Source organism: Lissotriton helveticus, chromosome 10 (assembly GCF_964261635.1).
Source record: "Lissotriton helveticus chromosome 10, aLisHel1.1, whole genome shotgun sequence".
Classification (NCBI taxonomy): Eukaryota; Metazoa; Chordata; class Amphibia; order Caudata; family Salamandridae; genus Lissotriton; species Lissotriton helveticus.
In genome coordinates, this window is record NC_136071.1 from 530,557,097 (window position 1) to 530,578,877 (window position 21,781).

The following is a 21,781-nucleotide window of genomic DNA, read 5'->3' on the forward strand; positions in this document are numbered from 1 at the left end:
GCACTGTTATCAGCACAAGGCTTCTTATGGTCAGAGCCTGGTGCCCCTCCTGGGATCACTTGATGCCCGCCCCCCAGTTTGAAGACCCCTGCTTTAGACAGTCACACACAAAGGGAGCTGAGGTGTGCCCTGCATATCCTGATGGCCCATCACTAGGCTGATGGGTCTTCTTGAGTTAGACTGGTGGGAAGAGTTGACAATTGCACCTGAATAGGCCTGTGCCTGTCCATCACAAAGAGCTATATACCCATATGCAGTGTATCTGAAGCCTTGGACAGAAAGGTGAGAGTACTGTGCACTAAAAGACCTTTATTTGAAGTCTCGCTACTTCAAAGGCTCAAATGAGTATAAGTACTGGACCTCTAACACCATATACTCTGAATACTGCTGGACTGAGGACATTCTGCAAGAAAGAAGAGCTGTTGGAGTGCCAGGATGAACTGACACTTTGCTGCTTGCTTTGCTGTGCTGACCTGCTGTCTGCTTCTTTTTGCCTGGGAGTGATAGGACTGGACTGTGCTCTCTGCATCCTCCTTTATAAAGGTCCTTCAAGGGCTTGAGTTGAGCTTGCCTCCTGTTGAAAGTCTCAGGGCCATCAAAGACTTCACCGGCATCTTACTTTCAGCACATGGGCTCCTCTGCTGCGAGTCCTGACCTGCCAAGTGGTGCCAAACCTGGTCCTAGATACATGGAGGAGATTTCAGTGCTGCAACCAAGAAACCACTGCATCGAACCGGTGCATCACTTCAAAACAGACGCATCGCTGCTGCCTGCCCCAAAGCCGTGGTCCCCGCTCGCTGAGTGTGCGACACAAAGACCACGACTTACAAAGGAAGCCCCAACGCTGCTGTAGTGCCTCCAAAGTACTGCTGCTGCATGAGTTTCGAGCGCCGCTTCAACAAAGTTAGTGATGTACCACTCCGACTCCGAAACTGAAGCATGGTAGTTCGACATAGACACTGTGGAATCAACGCACCACTCTGTGACATCGATGCATCATTGACATCGCATTGCCTTCAGGACTTGAGGTCTCACACCTGCAACCAATGCATCACCTTCCCTGTGCCCCGCACAGTCCCCCGGCATTAGCAGCTCAATGACCCTGGACCACCTCCAGGTACTGATGCAGCACTCTGCTAAGGCACTGTACCAGAGCCCGTGTGACTCCTGTATCCGGCCCGATTTCCATCGCAGTAAGACTGAACTTGTGGATTTGTCCCGGTCAAGCATGATCGGAGGTCCCCAGTTGGGGCTATAGTTTTCTACGTGCTATAACTGCGTGTAATATTCAAATATTCATATTTTGCCTTGTGTATGCCTTATTATTGTCGTTTTGTCTTGTATTACTCAGATAAATATTGCCTAATTTTCTAAACTGGTGTGGAGTACTTTTGTGGTGTTTTCACTGTGTTACTGTGTGTGCGTGCGCACTAATACTTTACACATTGCCTCTTTAGTTTAGCCTGACTGCTCTGCGTCAAGGTTGAGCCCAGGTAAACTGAGTATGTACTACATTTACCAGGACTAGAGTGGTAGTTCCTGCCTATACAGAGTGCATACTCTGACAACCAGATACCCAATGTTTAACATTGGTGATTAGCAGTGGGATAGGGTTTGCATTTGTGCATTACATACAGTGATTGGTGTATGTTGCTTCCATATCTCAAATCATTACGTACCGGCACACTATATTTTCTTTTTCCTTTTTACCTATACAGCGCCTCATCTCAAAAAGTTCTGCAGGGATTTTAAGTGTTCTTTTAAAGGCCTCACTAAAAAGGAGGAGCTGCAAAAGGCGTGAGGGCCTGGTTAGAAGCCACGGATGCAGCCGGGCACCCAGAGGATGAGAATGCTGCTGTGGAGGAGGTAGAACCAAGCTTGCATCTCGAATGGCAGGAGAATCCAGTTTTGCCTGTTGGGGGGGGGGTCAGCCTGAATGGTGCAAAAGCTGCTTCCAGAGCTGGAAGTAGTGTCTCATCAAAAAGACTGTCTGCAGCAGAGTTGAGAGACAGGCGGGAAGAAAGGAAGCTCCAGTTAGAGTAAGCAAAACACAATGCGGATGCGGAAAAGCAGAACTTGGCTGTGGAAATGGGTACATTTGCCAGGGATGAAAGGAAGACGCTTTGAGATCAAGAGCTCAGCTTGAAGGAGCTGGAGTTGAAAGTCAATACCCAGCACAGATGGTGGCAGCATTTCTTCAGTATAGTCAGAGGGAAATGTACGCATGCCCAATTGTCTGGTGTCGGATTAGGGAGTGGAAGACGACATAGATCAGTGTTTCAGGCCTATAAGATTGCTTTGCAGATGCACAGGATCCTAGAGAGGGACTGGGGTGCACGTTTATGGAAGCATTTCACAGAGGAGGGACACCTTATTGGCCCTAGGAGTTGGGGACCCGACAAGGTGCCCCACCATGAAGGAAGCCTTGGTCATGAGATAAAGAATGATCCCAGAAAACTACAGGAAAAAGTTTGGGGAAAATGTGAAACTTGGTCCTCAGACTTGGGTAGAGTGTGTTTTTTCTGCAGAGCACTGTATGATTGGGTGAAGGGCAGTGAGGTAACAGACTCTCAGGGACTGTACAATTTGATTGCTTGTGATCACATGTTTAGTCTTTGTTTTCTAGAGCTGCGCCAGCACTTGGTTAATAGTAAACTAACTGACCCCAGGAAGCTTGCTAAGGAGGCAGACCTCTGGCCCAGCACCAGGGTCCAAAAGAAGTTGTATGTGTGAGGCTCCGCCAAGGGTGGGCAGGAACCCCAACAGAAGAAGGAGTGGGGGTACAAAAATAAAAGTAGGGAATTCTCTAAAGGTCCCCAAACGAGTTCCCAGGGTAAGGATTCCCAACTCTCTGTGGAGAAGAGTTGGTTCCCTTCAGGAAAGCCTTCAGGAAAGGGAGCTCTGAAGTGTTTCGCCAGTAGTCAGGAAATGCACTATAAGGGGGATACTAAGTGTCTCAAGCTGGCACAGCCACCCATCAGTGGGCCGTCACTGGGGATAGCGAGTGTAGCGCTTGGGGAGGAATTGGTCCCAGCTAGTGGTAGGGAGCCAGCTGAGATGACCCTAGTTTCCCTTCGTGAGAACAAAATGGTCTAGAAAACCTGCATGCCTGAAAACTCTAGGAAGTACAGGTAGTGGGTGACCATCCACGGGAGGATGGTAGGGGCTCTGAGAAACACAGGAGCCAGAATGACAACAGTCAGATGTAATTTACTGTCTTCAGAGCAAGTAGTCCCTAATGTGATCCACCAAGTAGATGCTGTTGACAACAGTGAGTGCCAATGGTTGGTGGCTCAGGTTCCCTTTGAAGGGGGGTGGGGGTCTAGGGTTCCTTACGGGTAGCTGTGAGTCCATCCATGCCTGTGGATTGTCTGCTGGACAATGACCTGGTACAAAAGGGGGTGGTGATGGACGGAGCATCTGAACCAATAAAACACTCACACCAAGTCAACAGATCTGGGTTTAATCCATCAGACAATGACCTGGAGCATACTGCCTGGAATGAGGTGGCGCTCAGGTCACACTTGGAGATGTTGGGATTGCCTAAATGGATGTGCCTGACCATATGGTCAATGGCAACACGTGAGGGTGGTTAGAAGGACAGGCAGCCTGAAAAAGTGGCCCATGTCTCTGCCAAGAAGAGAAGGGGAAAGTGGTGCGGGAAACCTGCTCCAGAAATTCCCACTGTCCGGGAGAAGGCTGAACCTGAGCGGGATGCCCCAGAAACTATTGGGGAAGAAGTAGCCAAACTGGGGAACCAGCCTGACCTCTCCCAGTGGCAGCAGGATGAAGGTCCCTCCAGGGAGGAGTTCTGCGCTGAATGAGTGCCCTTCTTTTGTGGGTTTTCGGAAACATGCCCAGGCCGCTGGTGACGCCTCCGGAACTCATCTGATTTATTGGAAGAATGGTCTCCTGTATAGTGAGCCTAAGGTTGCTAAACCTGATGCAGCCTGTGTGCTGGTGGTAACCCAGCGCTTCAAAGCCTTCCTACTGGGTCTGCCTTATGACGTGCTTCTGGCAGGTCATTTGGGGCAAGACAAGACATTTGACAGGCTTTTAACTCACTGTTATTGGCCCCAAAAGAGGAAGGCCTCAAATGCGTTCTTAATGCCTGTCCTGCCTGCCAGGTGAGTTGCAAGATGGAGGGAGATGCTAGGCTCCCCTCCGACTGTTTCCTGTCCTGAGCACCACTTTTGAGCATGTGGGCATTGACATTGTGGGTCCTCTTGATCACAAGATAGACATGGGTAACAAGTTCATCCTGGTCTTGGTGGCCCATGCCACCTGGTACCCAGAAGCTATCTCTCAGAGGACGGTGACTGCCCCGCCGTGGCCAGGGAACTGATGCGGATCTTTACCCATGTGGGTTTCCCCAAGGAGGTGGTATCTGACCACTGTGCCAACTTCATGTCTTTGTAGATGAAGAGCATGTGGAATTACCCACAAGTTCTCCACACCTTACCACCCCTAGACCAATGGGTTGGTTGAAAGGTTCAACTGAACCCATAATTATGGGTCTCTCAGAACCCATGAGGCATAAGTGGGACGTCCTCTTGCCATGCCTTATGATTGCTTACAGGAAGATACTGCAGACTGGGGTTGGCTGCAGCCCTTTTGAGCTTTTGCATGGGCACCCTGTGAGAGGACCTCTCAGTGTGGTAAAGGAGGGCTGGGAGCAAGCTCCTAAGAAGCAACCCCAGGGTGTATTCAGTTACATGTTCGCCTTCAGAAACCAGACAGCCTGCTTCCGGAAACTTGCCGAGGACAATCTGGAAGGTTACCAGGAGGATATGAAATGGTGGTACAACCAGAATATCACTCTGGGTGAGTTTCACCATGGTCAAAAGGTGTGGGTAAGGAAGCCAATAGAGCCCCGTGCCCTACACGATCACTGGTCTGGCCCATTTGAGGTGAAGGAGTGCAAGAGTGACGCAACTTACCGGGTGGATTTGTAGACTCCTAGGAACCCTTTGAGGGTCTTACACATGAACCACCTCAAGACACATTTTTAGAGGTCAGAGTTGACCATGCTCTTGGTCCCAGATGATTGGGTGGAAGAGAAGAGCAAACCTCTCCCCGACCTCCTGTCTTTCAAAGAGCAGGAGGGGTTAGTGGAGGGTGTGATCCCCTCCCCTCCACTGACCCCAGAGCAGCAGAGAGACTGTTGCTAGATCTTGGGAGAGTTTGCTCCACTGTTTTCACTCATCTCGGGAGTCACCCATTAGTGCACCCATGACAATGACACTGAAGACAGCCTTCCTGTTAAGCACAAGTCTTACAAGTTGTCTGATGGAGTGAGGAACAGCATCAGAGAGGAAGTCTCTAAGATACTGGAATTAGGGGTTATTGAGCCCTCCAACAGCCCTTGGTTCTGTCCAGTGGTTCTGGTCGTCAAGGCTGCTCCACCCGGTGTCACACCAGAGCTCAGGTTCTGTGTAGACTACTGTGGGCTCAATGCAGTAACTAAGACTGACATGCAACCCATCCCCAAAGCTTATGAGTCATTAATCGGCTTTGGGCTGCCAAGTTACTCAGCACGTTTGACTTACCGTCTGGGTACTGGCAGATTTTCTTGACCGAGGGGGCACAAGCTAGGTCCGCGTTCTCAAAGCGAGAAGGGCACTTCCAGTTCTGTGTCATGCCTTTTGGGTTAAAGAACGCCCCGGTCACCTTACAGAGGTTGGCCAACCAGGTCCTGGCTGGGTTGGAGAACTTCAGTGCCGCCTACCTAGATGACATTGAAATCTTCAGCTCCAGTTGAGGAGTACCATTTGCACCACCTATGCGAAGTGTTAATGGCACTGCAGAGCACAGGCCTCACTTTCAAGGCCACTAAGTTCCAGCTAGGGCAGGGGTCAGTGGTTTATTTGGGACACCACTTGGGGGACGGCAAGGTGCAGCCCCTGCAACCATAGATTTATACCATTCTGGTTTTGGCACCCTCCCCAAGACCAAGACAGAGGTGAGAGCCTTCTTAGGCCTCACCCGTTACTATAAAAGATTTGTCAAGGGATACAGTACAATTTTTTTTTTGTTTCTTTATTGCGTTTACATTGAGAACAGCGAGATAAAATAACAGTCCCGCTCAGTATCCCCCCTCCCCCCGTCTGACATTTCTGACTCCCTCTGCGTACACGGCATCATTTCATCCCACTAATTAGTATATACACAGCCATTTAGCCAACAACCCATAGCTGGGCAGGCGGCGCTTCACCAGAATTGCAAATTATACTTCTGTTGAGGGAAATTTTGCACAGTCCGCAATAGCAATACAAAGGCAGCACTTTGAGCCCCAGCCCCAGTCACATCCGTCTTTGTAACACACAGTGCACTATCCCTCTGCGGCCCCTTCAGCTCCCTCTCTGTTCCCCAAGTAAATTTGGTACAGGCCCCAGAAGGTCTTAGGTCTGCTAGTGGGGGGCTGTAGTTCACTATAATTTTCAGATTGAGTGCAGCAGTAGAGCATGTCGTGCGCCCAGCGCTTAGGAGTGGGCAATGGACCTCTCATCCAGCAACGAGCCAGCACCCGGCGGGCCACGAGCAGGCCCATGTCTACCAGACGTCTGATCGCCTTTGGCAGCTTCTTGGTGTATCCTAATAGAGCCACCAGGGGGTCAGGTGTGATGACAACCTTCATCAGCTCGCTAATATCGGCGAATATTTTCCCCCAAAAATCCCAGACGTCAGGGCACTGCCAAGCAAGGTGTAGGAAGTCTGCATCTGGGGCGTTGCACCTCTCGCAACGAGCAGAATCCCTCAGGCCATATCTGCAGAGTCTAGCTGGGGTGTAGTACACCCGATTTAGGAATTTGAAGTGAACCAGTCTATGTCTGCCATTGAGTGATACTTTCTTAGTGATAGTGCAGCAATATCGCCACGTGTCATCGTCCATCGCAGTATCTAAATCAGTCTGCCATGCTAATCGCGCCTTAGTGTATGTTTGTTATTTGGTCGCTTGCGTTCGTTTGTATAGATTGGACAACAGTTTCCGGGGAGAAGCAGTTTTAAGGACATATGTGAGCTCGGGAACCTCAGCCATGTCCCCGACCGGGAGGTCACTGAGAGCGCGGCGCACCCTGTGGTACTGGAATTGTGTCAGGAGTGGGGGCATGTCACGGGTCCCCAGGGCTTGTTCCCATGTCTTTGCAATCCCATCGATGAATAGGTCACCCGCCGTTTTTATGTTCAGTTTCTGTAAGGCAGCAACTACTCCCTTTTCCTTAAGCGGGGGCAACCATCTGGCCCAGTCTACAGGCATCTCCGGCGAGTATAACAGCACGCCGTTTTGCATCTGTAAGAGACTATGCCATGCATGATTTGTGGCTGTTACAGAATCCAGTAGGCCTGTTCTGCGATCAAGCGATTGGAAGATCGTATGTGGGAGTGAGTTAGGGCTAGCGAAGAGAGTCTCCATGCGGAATGTTCTGGTCCCCATATAGCCAAGAGTGTAGATGTGACGCCTGAGCTACACGGTAATATGCCTCCAAATCTGGGGCTCCGAGCCCCCCCATTGAATATGGCCTAGTGAGTATCGTCCACCTGACACGCGGTTGTCCGCCCGCCCAGGCCAACTTGGTCATCTGCTGCTGCAGTCGTGCAAAGAATGACTTGGGGAGAACCATTGGGATGGTCATGAACAAAAACAAAAATCTGGGGAGCACTACCATTTTCATTATTGATATGCGTCCCATTAGGGACAAAGGAAGTTTACTCCAGGTTATTACGTCGTCTTCAAGCTTACTGACAGCAGTACCATAGTTAGCTCTAAAGAGAATTTCCGCATCCGTGTGTAACTGAATCCCCAGATAGCGGACCGTATCTGTGGTCCACTGGAGCGGATATTCCATTGGTGTTGGCTGTGTGATCGGTGTCAGTGGAAAAGCCAGCGATTTGTTCCAATTGACCTTCAAGCCAGAGAGTGCCCCAAAGCGGACCACCTCCCTGAGCACCGATGATAGGTTGTTATCAGGGTCACGTACATACAGCAGGGTGTCGTCTGCATACATCGACACTATAATCTTATAGCCCGGGAATCCTATGCCCTCATATTCTCGCAGAGCGCACGCCAGTGGTTCAGCCACCAGGGCATATAGGAGGGGCGAGAGAGGGCACCCCTGCCTGGTACCTCTACTAATAGGGAAAGAGTCCGAGACCAGGTCTCCCATGCGGAGCCGAGCCCGCGGATCGTGGTAGAGTGCCCCTATCATCTGTAGAAACGGCTGCCCTAGACCCATACGCTGCAGTACCAGACGCATGAAAGGCCACTCCACCGAGTCAAAGGCTTTCTCCATATCTAGAAATACAGCCTGTGCTTTTCTATCTTGTCTCACATGCTGTATCGTGCCCAGGACCGTACGTATATTGTAGACTAGGTTCCTACCTGGGATAAAGCCTGCCTGTTCCGGGGCTACCAGACGATCAGCAAGGAGCGCCAAACGGGGGGCCAAGACCTTGGCGAACAGTTTGGTATCGACATTTAGTAGCGATAGAGGCCTATAGGAGCTGCACTCATCATGAGGCTTTCCCGGCTTCAGTATTGTAACCAGGAGTGCCTCCTTCATAGAGCTTGGCATGCTGCCCTCCACGCATATGTCATCGAAGAGAGTCGACAGGTGTGGGAGTAGTTGGTTCTGAAAGGCTTTGTAGAAGCCCGCGTAAGTCCGTCCGCTCCCGGAGCGCTGCCCGACCTCATGCCGACCAGCACTTCTAGGATTTCTTCCTTTTCTATAGGATGCATAAGGAATTCCCTGTCTGAGTTGGTCAATGTGGGAATGTCAATGTGGCCTAGATAGTCATTAACTTCATCCTCCAAATCACCGCACTTAGAGGAGTACAGATCTGAGTAGTAGCTTTTGAAGACATCAGCTATTTCTCTCTCGTCTGTGAGCGGTTCTCCAGCGGCAGAATTCACCACCGTTATATGCTGTCGACGTTTTGCACCCTTCATAAGATTGGCCAAAACCGCACTCGGCCGCTCCCCCTCGCCATACACCCTGGCAGTGGCATATTTGCCCATGTGTCTGACCTCCCTATCTGCTTCTTTATGATATTCTGCAAGCAAGGTCTTAATCTCTTCTCCCACGGTGGTATCTACCAAGTCGCACTGTCTGCGCTCCAGCTTGCCTAGTTGCCCCTCAAGGTCCGCCAGTCTTCGCCGAATGGCCTTGAGTATGCCCGAGTGTTTCGACATCGCGACCCCTCGGATATAGACCTTGAAAGCCTCCCAGACCACCTGGAAGCTATCCACCGAGCCAATATTAGTTCCGAAGAATACATCTATGGCCTCAGCCAGCTCTCCCTAAAACACCGAGTCCAAGAGAGAATTGGGCGGAAACCTTCATGTAAATGGCAGTATGGATTTACCTGGGATGCGTAGTTCCAGCAGCACTGGCGAGTGATCGGACAGTGTTCTGGGCAACACTCTGCAGTCTTTAATTCGGTCAAAGTGGGAAGAGGGAGCAAGGCAGTAATCTATCCTGGTATGGACATTGTGATATGCTGAATAGTGCGTGTACCCACCTTGCTGAGGATTATGAGAACGCCATACGTCCCCCAGGCCCAGGCAAATCATTGCACGCTGCAGCTCCAGGGCAGCAGCCGCAGGTCTGCGAGCAGGACCGGACGATCTATCTAGAGTCGGGTCCATGGTTAGGTTGAAGTTCTCCCCCCCACAGCAGCATATTTCTCTGGTCAAAGCATTTAATCTTGGCAGCAAAAGTCTTATAGAATTCCAGTTCCAGTGAATCAAAATTGGGGCCATAAGTGTTGACCACAGTGAAGTCTATGGCATGGCCGTGGCATCTAGATATAACATATCTGCCCTCAGCATCCGTCTCCAGGGTTTGTATCTGCAATTTGGACCTATGGTTCACCCATGTCAAAACCCCTCTGGAGCTGGAGGTGAACCCCGCTACGGAGACATTACCTGCCAGCCCCCTGCATCTGAGCATATGAGTGTGTGTTGGGAGGTGTGTCTCCTGAAGCAGGGCAATGTCTATATGCTGGCGCTGTAGATAACTGAGGACTTTCCTGACCTTGCGGTGGTCATTTAGGCCACGAACATTCCAGGTAAGTGCCTTTAGTCTAGGTGTGTGTGATATCCCACTATCCGAGGCGGAGTCAGCCATAGCACAATATCAGTGGATTTAAATGGAGCCAGCTTACGTCAATGCACAGCACATTCACAGAGTGTAAAGTCAGATTGGTCAGATTCCCAATAACAACGTATCCCTGAAGGACTGAACTTACCCATCCTAACGCATTCCCACCCCCCTCCCACAGCAGACCAACCCCAACTCGGCCTAGCATGTCAACACCCCACCCCATTCTAAATTCCCTGAGAACGTAAAATAGCTCCCAAGGGAGCAGTAGATGCACACAGCGCTAGGGCCGAGGTTGCCAGTAAAACCAGTCAGTAACTTTCGAAAGTTCCGACTATTCGACCACCCTTAACGACATGAACCAGAATAGCACTATTAAACACCTCAGATACGATTCAACACCCGCATGCAGTCTTTATAATGTGCACAAGGTTTAACATCTTGCCCACCCACCAAGGAGCGGTGCGTTGAAACATAGTTTCCAACGTGTTTGTACACTGGCAGTCTAAAATATATAGCTCTGAATGTTCTCACCCATCAGCCGGTGAATATGTGGTTTTCATGGGTGAACTGAGCGCTCAGGTTCAATCATCAAACAGGGGTGAGAGGTGTCCCTATCAATTCCGGACTCCAGGTCCGGTCCAGGATGTCATATCAAAAACAGAGTCTCATATAAAAGTCCGGTCATCGCGCTGCCCTCCGCTCTCATTCCTGTTCTTCCACTTGGCTGCTGCTGCACTCTCCGTCCTTCTGGCTGCTAGGGTCTCCCCGACGTTCCCTAGACCAAACCTTCAAGGCTTTTTGGAGTTCCCTCGGGTCCGTGAAGAAGTGGGAATGGCCCTGCCGATTGATTCTTAACTTCGCTGGGTACAGCATGGCATAGTCTAGACCGAGCTCTCGCAGTTGCTTCTTGTAGGGGGCAAAATGTTTGCGCTCTTTTTGCACATTCGCTGTGAAGTCCGGATATAAGGAGATTTCTGAGCCTTCATAATGTAGGGTCTTCTTTTCTCGGGCGATCCGCAGAGCCGTGTCCCTATCTCTGTAATTCAACAGTTTTGCAATTATTGGTCTCGGGGGAAGTCGAGGTCGAGGGCCCAATGAGCGGTGTGCTCTCTCCACGATGAACATTGGAGAGAAGGCGTCTGCTCCCAGCAGCAAGGTGAGGAGTTTCTCAACAAAGAGCTCCATATTCCCAGTTTGCATCGTCTCCGCAATTCCAGTGATTCGTATGTTAGAGCGTCGCGAGCAGGCCTCCAAATCCTCCGACTTGTCCTGTATCACTTGCAAGAGCTTGCCAATCTGTTTGCGGTCTTTGTCCAGTTCAGTTTGGGCTTCTTCTACTTCCGTCAGGCGCCGTTCCGACATGTCCAGGCGCTCCGCGTGCTTGTCCACGCGCTCTGCCATGCGGTCCATCCGATAGGTGAGGGCATCGATCTTAGTGCCTATGGACGCCATACTATCTTGCAGGCCCTTCTCCATGGTGACTAGCAGGGCCTTAATGTCCGAGTAGATCGTGCCTTCAGCGCCTCTGGGCGCGGGTGCAGCGTCCGCCTCTTGGGTCTCGGAGGATTTAGCATGCCGGCTCTCAAAGAGGAGTTTACTTTGGGTCTTGTCCCCCTTGCCCATGTTGAAGTCAGGCACTGATCCCCTCGAGGTCACGAAGACACCACGCAACCGGCAACAGGAATGGCGCCACTCTTATCACTCCTCCCCAGCAGTATTTCGCTACAGGCTTGAGTAGGTGTATCACGGTAGGCGTTCCTAGCCTCACTGTCCCTCGCGTGTCTTCGTCCAGGCTCGGTGTCTCGGCAACTCCGTCCGTGCCTCGCAGTGTTGCGCACTCCAAGCTGGTCTCAATATAACTCCGCAGAGTCTAGGCCTCACTCCCCGTTGGCATAAAGGCCCACCGGGGCACCCCACTGCCACCAGCGAGGGACCCCCGAGTCAGGCACGTCGTGGCCTCAATGGCATTGATTGCACCGTGGACAGTAACTCAAGGATAGCCTCTAGTTCGGCTCCCGACCGCGTCCCAACTTCCAGTGGGGGGAGGGGGGCCAGCGCCTAAAATTGGGCTGCGCCAGCACACGCGGGGGAAGAGGGGGGCGACCGAACTGGGGAGCCATAGAAAGCCCCCGCTCACCTCAGAATGGACCCCCTCTGGGCCCCCGCGACGCACTCCCGGCCTGGATGTGGTGGCAAGGACGGCCGGTACCGGCACAGCGTGCTTCCACTCAGGCCCACAAGTCTGTCACACAAGTAGCGGTAGAGCTCCGGTGCTCACAGGATCAGAGCCCCACAGCGTATCCGCACGTCGAATCACGCCAGCCGGCGTGCGTGCAACTCGAGGCCGGGGATCCGCAGCCATGTCCACCGGCCATATCAGCCCCCCGTCGGCAGCTCCGCGCTGATCAGGCGTATTCAATATTGTCCGCACCTGACACCGGAGACCTTTAGACGTCAGATGGGATGGTCCATGCCCCGAAAGGCCCGTCAAGAAAGGATAAATGCAGGATAGTACATGCGATGGCGCGGAGCCGAGGAATCACACGTCCGCCATCGGCTCTGGCAAGCTCCGCTCCCGGGATACAGTACAATTTTTGCCTCCTTGTCAGAACCGACTTCCAAGAAACAGCCCCTTAGGTGATCTGGACAGAGGCATGTCAGACCACTTTTGACACCCTTAGGGAAACCATGCTCAAGACTCGTGATTTCTCCAAGGAATTCATTGTGCAGACTGATGCCTCAGAGCATGGTGTGGGATCCATGCTTTCACAGCAAAACAAAGACCGGTAGCCTTTATTGGTAGGTTACTACTCAGGGAACAGAGGTGGAGCACAATAGAAAGGGAAGCTTTTGCTGTGGTCTGGGCATCGAAGAAGCTAAGACCCTACTTGTTTGGGACTCACTTCCAGATTAGACAGACCACAGGCCCCTCAGATGGTTAATGCAGAGGAGGAGTGAGAATCCTAAACTGTTGAGGTGGTCCATCTGCCTACAGGAAATTAACTTTACTGTGGAACACCGTCCTGGAAAATAGCATGCCAACGCCAACGTCTTAGTGAAGAGAACTACCAAGAGTGTTGGGTAGTTCTCCCCACTTTCCGCTGGTGGGGTATATGTTAGGCCTGCCATCTTTCGGTGTGTTTTCCCCTGTTCTTTGCTTCTGATCTCCAGTCTTTGAATGTGTACTGAGATTATTTTTTACTGGTTTTAGGACTCTGGTCACTCTACCACTGTTGACCAGTGCTAAAGTGCATGTGCTCTGTGTCTTAAATGTATTGGCATTTGTTTTCTCCAGGATTGTCATTTTTGATTTACTAATAAGTCCCCAGTACAGTGCACTGTGTGTGCCCAGGGCCTGTAGATCAAATGCTACTAGTAGACTTGCAGCACTGATTGTGCCAACTACATAATTAGCCTGAAAAACCTGTCTCAGGCCTGCCGCGGCAGGACTTCTGTGTTCAGTTTTAAACTCCCATGCCAACCTGGCAAGTACACTTACTTCCCAGGCCCAAAACTTCTGTTTTACTACAAGTATGTCATCCCTAAGGTAGGTCCAAGGTAGCCCCATGGGCAGGGTGCACTCTATTTAAAAGGTAGGACAGGTGCATTTAAGTTGTACATGTCCTGGTAGTGAAAAAACGATAAATTAGTTTTTTTTCTACAGCAAGGCCCATCTCTCCTACAGATTAAACATTGGAGCTGCCTTGTAACACTTTACAAGTGCATCTTCCAATTGGGAGCTGATAGAAAATGTTAGCTGGTGTCTCTGGGACTACAATTTAAGAACACATATTTTAGTGGTTTGTTTGTAAATTGCAGGTCTGAAAATGCCACCTTTAGAAAGGTGGCATTTTCTTAATTTAACCATTCTGTGCTTTTGCATGTCCCTAGAATACATGTCTGATTTGCATGACAATTAGGCTTTGTGAATTCACTCTAGACCCTCACACATAAAGGGAGCTGAGGTGTGCCCTGCATATACTGATGGTGCATCACCAGGCTGCTGGGTCTTCCTGGGTTAGAGGGGAGGGAGGAGGTCACGCTGTAGTGTAGTTCCTATATTCCCAATAGGCTCTGCGCACTGGAATAACAAACGATAGTTTAGACGTAGGACTTAGGTCGACTAGGTCTCTATTGAATATGTTAGACTTAATTATGAATGCCAGCTAGCTCAGAGGTCACTAGAAACTTTCTCGAATTCACAAGAAGGGATTAGTTTCTGACAACCGCATAAACGTGACAACTTTGCTCCCTCAAGAATAAGGAGTATATCTCCAGAGTCGCGGAAACAATAGATAGCTATTTTACTCAGTCAATCGTGTATGCTTAGTTTCACCAGAAGTGCAGAGAAACAAAGAGAAGGGCGTTTTCAATAAAAGAGGTTATTTAATGAACAGTCTTCTTTCTCATGCAAGAGAAGTGAATTGCTACAATCGCAATACTTGTCATGAAGTAAAGTGCGTACAGTAAAAGGAGTATTATAAAATAATACTGTAAAAGCATAGAATGGTTTCTAAGCCTTACGGTGTTTAAAGTGGATAAAATACATACAATGATCAAATAATGACTAAACGTACTCAACTGGTGCCTCTAAGATACACCTACCCCGGTGTACCTAACCTAAGCCTAGTGCATGGGAAGGAGTAAGTGAGATGTAGTTTGAGTTAAGATAGTTTCTGCCAAGAATCTAAATCAAGAATTCTCTAAGGGTCTAATCAGCTCCGTACCTTGGTTATAGAATGAAGGAGGTCTTGTATCTCTCTCTCAGGACTGGATCTCCCAGCAACCCGCAAGGGTGACAGGGAAACACTGGAGCTGGATTTCTCGGCAGGAGAAAAGACAGCGTCTCTCTCAGTGCATCAGCGGGAGGGTTGGCTTCCTTCGGCACTTGCTACAGCAGGGCGTCGGGCAAGTAGATAGTCGATCTGCTCCAAACTACTGTGTGTTTTGCTAGGGCAGATGCTGGTATATTTATACCTGGAGTTTGACGTAAGGTTGGACATAAGACGTCACTAAGAACTCGCAGTTCTTTCAGGACTCCGGGAGTTCTAGGACAAATCAATACAGAAGCAGGGGAAATTCCCAGGCTGCTGGAGGCTTGGTTTGTTTATGAAAACGTTGTGCTTTCTAGGAGTCTATGGGAGTAGCCTTGCCGTATTTGGACTGCATTGGCTATGTCTTAATATGGGTATGATTCTTATGCCTATATAAGGATATGATTTGATATAACCACATAAGGGCATAAATCAGGAATATTTAACTAGAGTCCTAGATTCGTCTACAACAACACTTGCACCTGAACAGGGCTGTGCCTGTCCCCTCACAAAGAGCTGCATACCCCCCTCCTCCTCCGATGTGTGTCTAGAGCCAGGGCCATGAAGGGCAGGGTCCTGTGCACTACAAAGACCTTTCTTTAAATTCTCCCTACTTCAAAGGCTGAAATGGCTGTAAGTACTGGACCTCTGACACCATATACTCTGAACACTGCTGGACTGAGGAGATTCTGCCAGAAAGAATAGCTGTTGGACTGCCAGGACGGACTGCCATGTTGCTGCTTGATTTGCTGTGTTGGCTTGCTGTCCACTGCTTCTTGCCTGGGAGAAAGAGGACTGGACTTTGCTCTTCGTATCCTGCTTTCTGAAGTTTCTCCAAGAGCTTGAGTTGAGCTTGCCTCCTGCTGGAAGTCTCAGGGTCATCAAAGGCCTCACCCGCCTCCTGCTACCAGCACCTGGTCTCCTCTCCATGATTCCTGGCCTGCCAAGTGAGGCCAAACCCAGTCCTAAACCTTGAAGATGTTTCCGGTGCTGCAACAAAAAAAAAATCGATGCATCGGCTTCAAGCGTCACTTCGAAACTGGTGCATCCCTGCAGAATCAACACATCACCGCTGCCTGCCCTGAAGCCTTGGTCCTCACTCGCTGAGTGCGCGATGCAACAACAGCAACTTACAACGCAAGCCCCGACGCTGCCGCAGCACCTCCGAAGTACCGCTGCTGCGTGAGTATCAAGCACCGCTTCCAAGATGTCCATGATGCACCGCTCCTACTACGACGCTGCGCTTGCGGCCTGTTGGTTCGACATCAATGCGTGGAATTGATGCACCATACTGTGACATCGACAAATCATTGATACTACGCTGCCTTCAGGATCTGAGGTCTTGCATCGTCCAGTGGCGTTAGCGCCTCCAGGAATGGACGCATCACTTTGGTACAGTGACACCTCACCTCGTTTGTGCAATGAATCGTCCCCAAGTTTCAACGTCCTGCATAGCAGTAAGGAACCATCGCATCGCCTGACTTTGTGACACCGTAGCTCCTCTGCACATTGCACTGTTTTTTTACTTTGTGATTCATCCAAGGTACTGTACCGGGATACGTGCAACCTCTATAGCCAGCCTGCACTCTATCGTGGTTGGACTGAACTTGTGGATTTGGCCCGGTCAAGCGCAACCAGAGAGCCCCAGTTGGAGGTAATGTTTTCTAAGTGCTATAACTGCATGTAGTATTGAAAAATTCATATCTTGACTTGTATATGTCTGTTTTTTGTACTTGTATTACTCCGATAAATATTGCCCGTTTTTCTAAACTGGCGTGGAGTACTTCTGTGGTGTGTTCACTGTGTTACTCTGTGTGTTTGCATGAATACTTCACATATTGCTTCTTTAGTTTAGACTGACTGCTCTGTGTCAAGCTCCCCGAGGGTGATAAGAGATAAACTTAGTGTGTGCTACTCTTACCCTGACTAGCGTGATGGTTCCTGCTTGCTCATGGTGCATACTCTGACAACCAGAACCCCCATTTCCAACAACAAGGATGAATATGGTTGCAATTGAGGAACCCTGGACAATGGAGTGAATCGGAGGTTGGGTTTGTAAGTCATTCCAGTAGGTTTGAGGAAAAGGATAATGGAGGCAGTGCTTTAAGATCCCAAAGGGATGAGGGCAATGGCCAAGGAGAATGTCTAGTAGTCAACACTGCAAAAAGAACAAATGATGGACAGAATGCAGAACAAGGTCATACATTCACCCCAGTACAGAGATCTGGGCCTAAATTCTTCGTTTTTTTGCTCACCAGGCCATCCCTCATCAGCCAGGATAGCTTGACTCCAGTGACATGGAGAGCACGGGACCCGCGTCAGCATTGGAATGGTAGGTAGTACACTTTGTCTGGGGTTGCTCTCTGTCTGTTGTGACCAATAAATCACAGCTGAAGGTCATCTGTCCAATCAACCATGTAGCTGCCCCTAACTGACCATGGGTGAAGCTGACTTTGGACATCTGGGCTTTTTGTTTTAGTCTGAAGAAGTTCTTAAAAGTTCCTAGTGATAAAAGACTATCACTTTTAAATAGCTGGCGTTCCACTGCTTGCATAAATTTAGGGTGAAGAGGCCTGCCATGCAAAGGGAGCATGAGGTTTTCCAAAACCAAATAGGTGGTGAAGTTCGAGGATACTTTGCTGGGTTCGGAGGATGCTAAGGGGAGGAGTAAGACTACGTTGTCAATAATTCCGATGGTCTTAAGAATATAGTGATGTTGAAGAGTAATTACTACTTCAGGAATCACCCATTCGTCTCAGAGTAGCTTGTGAGTTACTGGCAGCTCTCCAACTAGTTACAAGTAGCTCTCCTGTGTGCAGCCCAGCCTACTAAATTAGATGCTTAAGCTAGGTTGAATTAATCTGTGTATACCAAAATCGAAAAGAGTGCATTCAGATGAAAATGTATGTATTTTCAGAACTTTTTTGAGTGATAAATTAGATGGCTTATTACTAATATTGTTACCTTGGTGCCAGTGGCATTGCAACTATGGTTGTTATGTATTACCCCTATAGAAGCATTAAAGAAAGATATAACCTTTTTAGGTCGAGCATTCGAGACCTCTTGTATATACTTTAATATATACTTACATGTGTATGTACTTTGCGGGCTCTTGAGATCATCCCTAGGACTTGTCTGCTTCCGCTTAGGGACTTTTTTTCTGTTCAACTACCTCTATTTAACTGTCACTGTCTTGATAGAAAACGACCAGTAGAGGTCAGTAAAATACCAGAATTGCTTTCTGCTGAGGGACTTTATTATTATTATTTTTCTGGCAACTCCCTCTATTTAAATTTCTTGACAGAAAATGACCAGCAGAGGTCAGTAAAATACCAGAATCACTTTAGCATTCTCTAGATTCCAGTCCATAGAAATGGTCTTCCACGAGCACCTGTAGAGAATAATATTTTTTTCAAATCTTGCATTTTCAGTGATATGACCATCGAAGGCCCAGATTTTATATTAAAAGCAGAGCTTTGGACTATACCATTTCCCGCTGAAAGGCAATATTTCTCTCCATGTGTTCCCATATCTGGCGTGCCACGCGGTTTGGTGCTTACTGTCCCTCCATGTTAAAGAACAGTAGATGTTTCAGCACCCAGGCTAATGTGCTGCATAGCTAAATACATATAAGGTCTAAAAGGTGAGACCGATTGCATTTCAAAAGCTTGTTTACATTTCAAGGCTCTGAAAACTTGGATTTTCAACCTCTCAGATACGGTCTGTATGACTTTGGTTTAGATATAGTGTGTTCAGTATTGACGAGATGGATGTGCGAGCTGACTTTTCCGGCCTTCCATCTAGGCTACGGGCTACAAGCGCCAAGATGCTCCCTGGAGTGACAGCTGCGCTATATAAGTGCACACTTACATTACATTACATTGCTGCTGGCAACCCTGCCTGATGAACGGCCATGATCGCTGGTGTCAATCCTGAATGAAGTGGCCTTTAATGTAGTCTATTTTGATATAGCCACTATGACACCACTAACAAACTTTAGTAGCTCAGGATAATTTTCAGTGAACATAAGTAGCTATTATTTTTTTTTAAAGTTGGAGACCCCTGGTCTGGAGGGATGATGCTCTAGGTTGGAAGCGGGAGTTCTAAAAAGGGTCACCCCCACCCCAAAGCATCTGATGGATTACATAACAAGTTTGTTTTGACATTCTTTTGTCCAATGTGCTTACACATACGTGTTCCTTCCTCGTTTGCCTTACCTTTATCTTTCTATACATAATTTGCTTTGGGACCTAAAGGGTTTAAAGAGAGGAGATGTGTTCCCTCTTAAGAGCTTTTTAAGTGCCTTGTGTTTTCTAGGGATTCTGTTGAATGTTTTGAAAACCTTCCCTGTGACAGTTGCTATTGCCTGGGGAAAAAGTCGGACATCTTGCTTTTATTCTGCAAATGCTTTCTTAATTAGCTAAAGCCCAGTGCTCTTTTTCAGCAAGAAACCATCTCCGAGCAGGACTGGTGTGGTGCATAGCCAGGCAGACAAATGTGCATAACAGAAGGGTCAGGACTCAGGCGGGACCTATACAACGACCTAGTCTATGTATCATTGTAATATTAACTCCGCTTCCTGTTTCTGTCAAGAGGAGGAATTCCAGACGTTTCTATCAGATCACTTCATTGATCAGTCTGGCGCGAGGACCAGGGGAACGCCCATTTATCAAGGAACACGAGTGGGGGAGAGGACTTTTCCCCTTGTGCATAATGGCCGAGAGTTTGATTAATGACTAAGAGGCAAGAACTTTCTTTTAAGACAACCAGGAAAAGACCTCAGATACTTAACAGGCAGAGAGGTCGGTGTGAGGTGCGGTGAGGCGGGAATGTTTCTCATCAAATGCATTTCTGTTGAGCAGTGCGGTCAGTGAAAGGCAACTCGACGAAAATGCCAATGTGAAAGGAACAGGCCGTTCCACAAGAAGTAATGCATGGGTGGGGAACAGAAAAATGCAGACTCGACAACATTTGTCCGCGTGCGTTATCTCCGAGACCATCGCGGCCTTTCAATGGGCCCACAGTGTGACTTCAGGCCTCGCTTCCCGCCAAATCCCGCCCGCGCAAACAGAGAAAGCACTCAACGCCGTGGGAGCACATCAAGGTTTGAAACGGGTCCAGGTGTAAACAAACATGGGGAAGGCATTTACCTAATAGCTTTCAGGCTCCTCTCGATGGCTTCGGGAGGGATAAAGTCCGTTCCCACACAATGGATTTTGTGAGGCAGACAGAAGCTCACTTCCAGCCAGTTGTTGATGTGCACACGCACCACCCCCGTCGTACAAAGGCTGAAAGAGAAGATGAGAAAATGTCAACAAACCGTAGCCAAGCACGGGAGACAGAGACGGGATAGGTGACAAGACACGGCATGCCAGGCAAACAAAAATAAACGTATAGAATGGCAGATAATCTACTGTGAATAGCGCCAACCCTCGGGCCACAGTGATGATATCATGAAAAGAGAGTCAACAATAGCAACTCAGTGGGTAGTTATTGGTTACCATCTCTTTGGGTAGCGCTGCCATCTAGTGGTAGAATAGCAAAGCACCTCTCGGCAGTTTAGTGCAGTGGCAACAGAAATAGCGACGTTCAACATCGTATCTGCACATGACACCCATTACCAAAGGGGGAGGTGGGCATGGGGGGGGGGAGCAGGGAGTGACATATGTGCAAGCCTGTACCCAGTAAAACAGAGCACTTTTTGGAGGAGCATATTTACAAGGGAGTATCACCACTAGCGGCCTTTTGAAAGGTGCGCAAACTGTGATAATGCGCCCCATTATGGTGTATGCGCTGCCCCCCAGGGCGTTCATGTGAAAACACGAAGCAGCCGCTCCGTGCATTCACAGTGCAGGCGGCACACGCTTGCAATTTCAAAGGCGTTTAGAGATCGCCTTGCAGGCGGGTGCAGTCAGTGACTGGGCACCCACCTACAAGGGGATGTTTGGGGGGGTCACCCCCTTTACCCACCTGCAGAGAGTTGCTGTCAGGAGGCGCACTGACAGTGTGCCACCTTTTAAATGGCGCACTGTCAGTGTGCCTCTTGAGGGCTTCTTTGACTTTGTGCCCACGTCTGTAATATGGTGCGGACCAGAGTCAAAGGAATTCCCTCATTTGCAAAGGGCACGCCCCAATGCAAATGAGGGAACATCCTCTGTTGATAGTGCTGGCGCTTTAAGTGTGCCAGCGCTATTGGTATTATAGAAGGGGACCCACAAGCGTCCGCTTCTATAATACCAAAAAGCCCCAGGGGCGCACAAAGTGGGCACAACTGCCCGTTGCGCCCCCGGGCACCATCTGTAATAGGGCCCCTGGTGGAAATATCTCCTACTCCTTATTTACAAAGCGGTGTTAAGCCACTTAACATAGTTTAATGCTGCCCTGTAAATAAGGCCCCTTTTCATGCTTCACTTACCGTGAAAGAGGTGTGCGCCCACCCTCCCTCTCCCCTGTGCTGCGGCCGAAGCGGGAGGGTGGGCGCAGCACAGGGGAGGGGGTTTGCAGCATAGGGGAGCGGGTGGGCGCAGCACAGGGGAGCGGGTGGGCGCAGCACAGGGGAGCGGGTGGGCGCAGCACAGGGGAGCGGGTGGGTGCAGCACAGGGGAGCGGGTGGGTGCAGCACTGGGGAGCGGGTGGGCAGGTCACAGCACAGGACAGTGGGTGGGCGTGAGGGGAAAAAGCAGCACTCAAGACTGAAACACACGAGTGAGAAAGCAACACAGAGGAGAGAAGCACAGAGAGAGCAGGGAAGATTCACACTTGAGAGAGCAGCACACAGCGCAGCAGAGAGGGGGAAGAGAAGTATACAAGGGAGGATGCTGGAAAACACATGCATCCTCAAGAAGTGCTTAACCAAAAAGGAAA

The 21,781-nt window shown here is 49.5% G+C and overlaps 1 protein-coding gene across 2 annotated transcripts in view; it reads right to left on the reverse strand.

The window, feature by feature from the left end:
• The window catches only part of NPRL3 (NPR3 like, GATOR1 complex subunit), a 343,712-nt gene that overhangs the window by 138,645 nt on the left and 183,286 nt on the right, over window positions 1-21,781 (reverse strand). For both annotated transcript variants that reach the window (XM_078663075.1, XM_078663074.1), the window contains one exon: window positions 20,068-20,205. In XM_078663075.1, coding sequence (XP_078519201.1) covers window positions 20,068-20,205 — 138 coding nt within the window. The remainder of the gene's footprint in view (window positions 1-20,067; window positions 20,206-21,781) is intronic.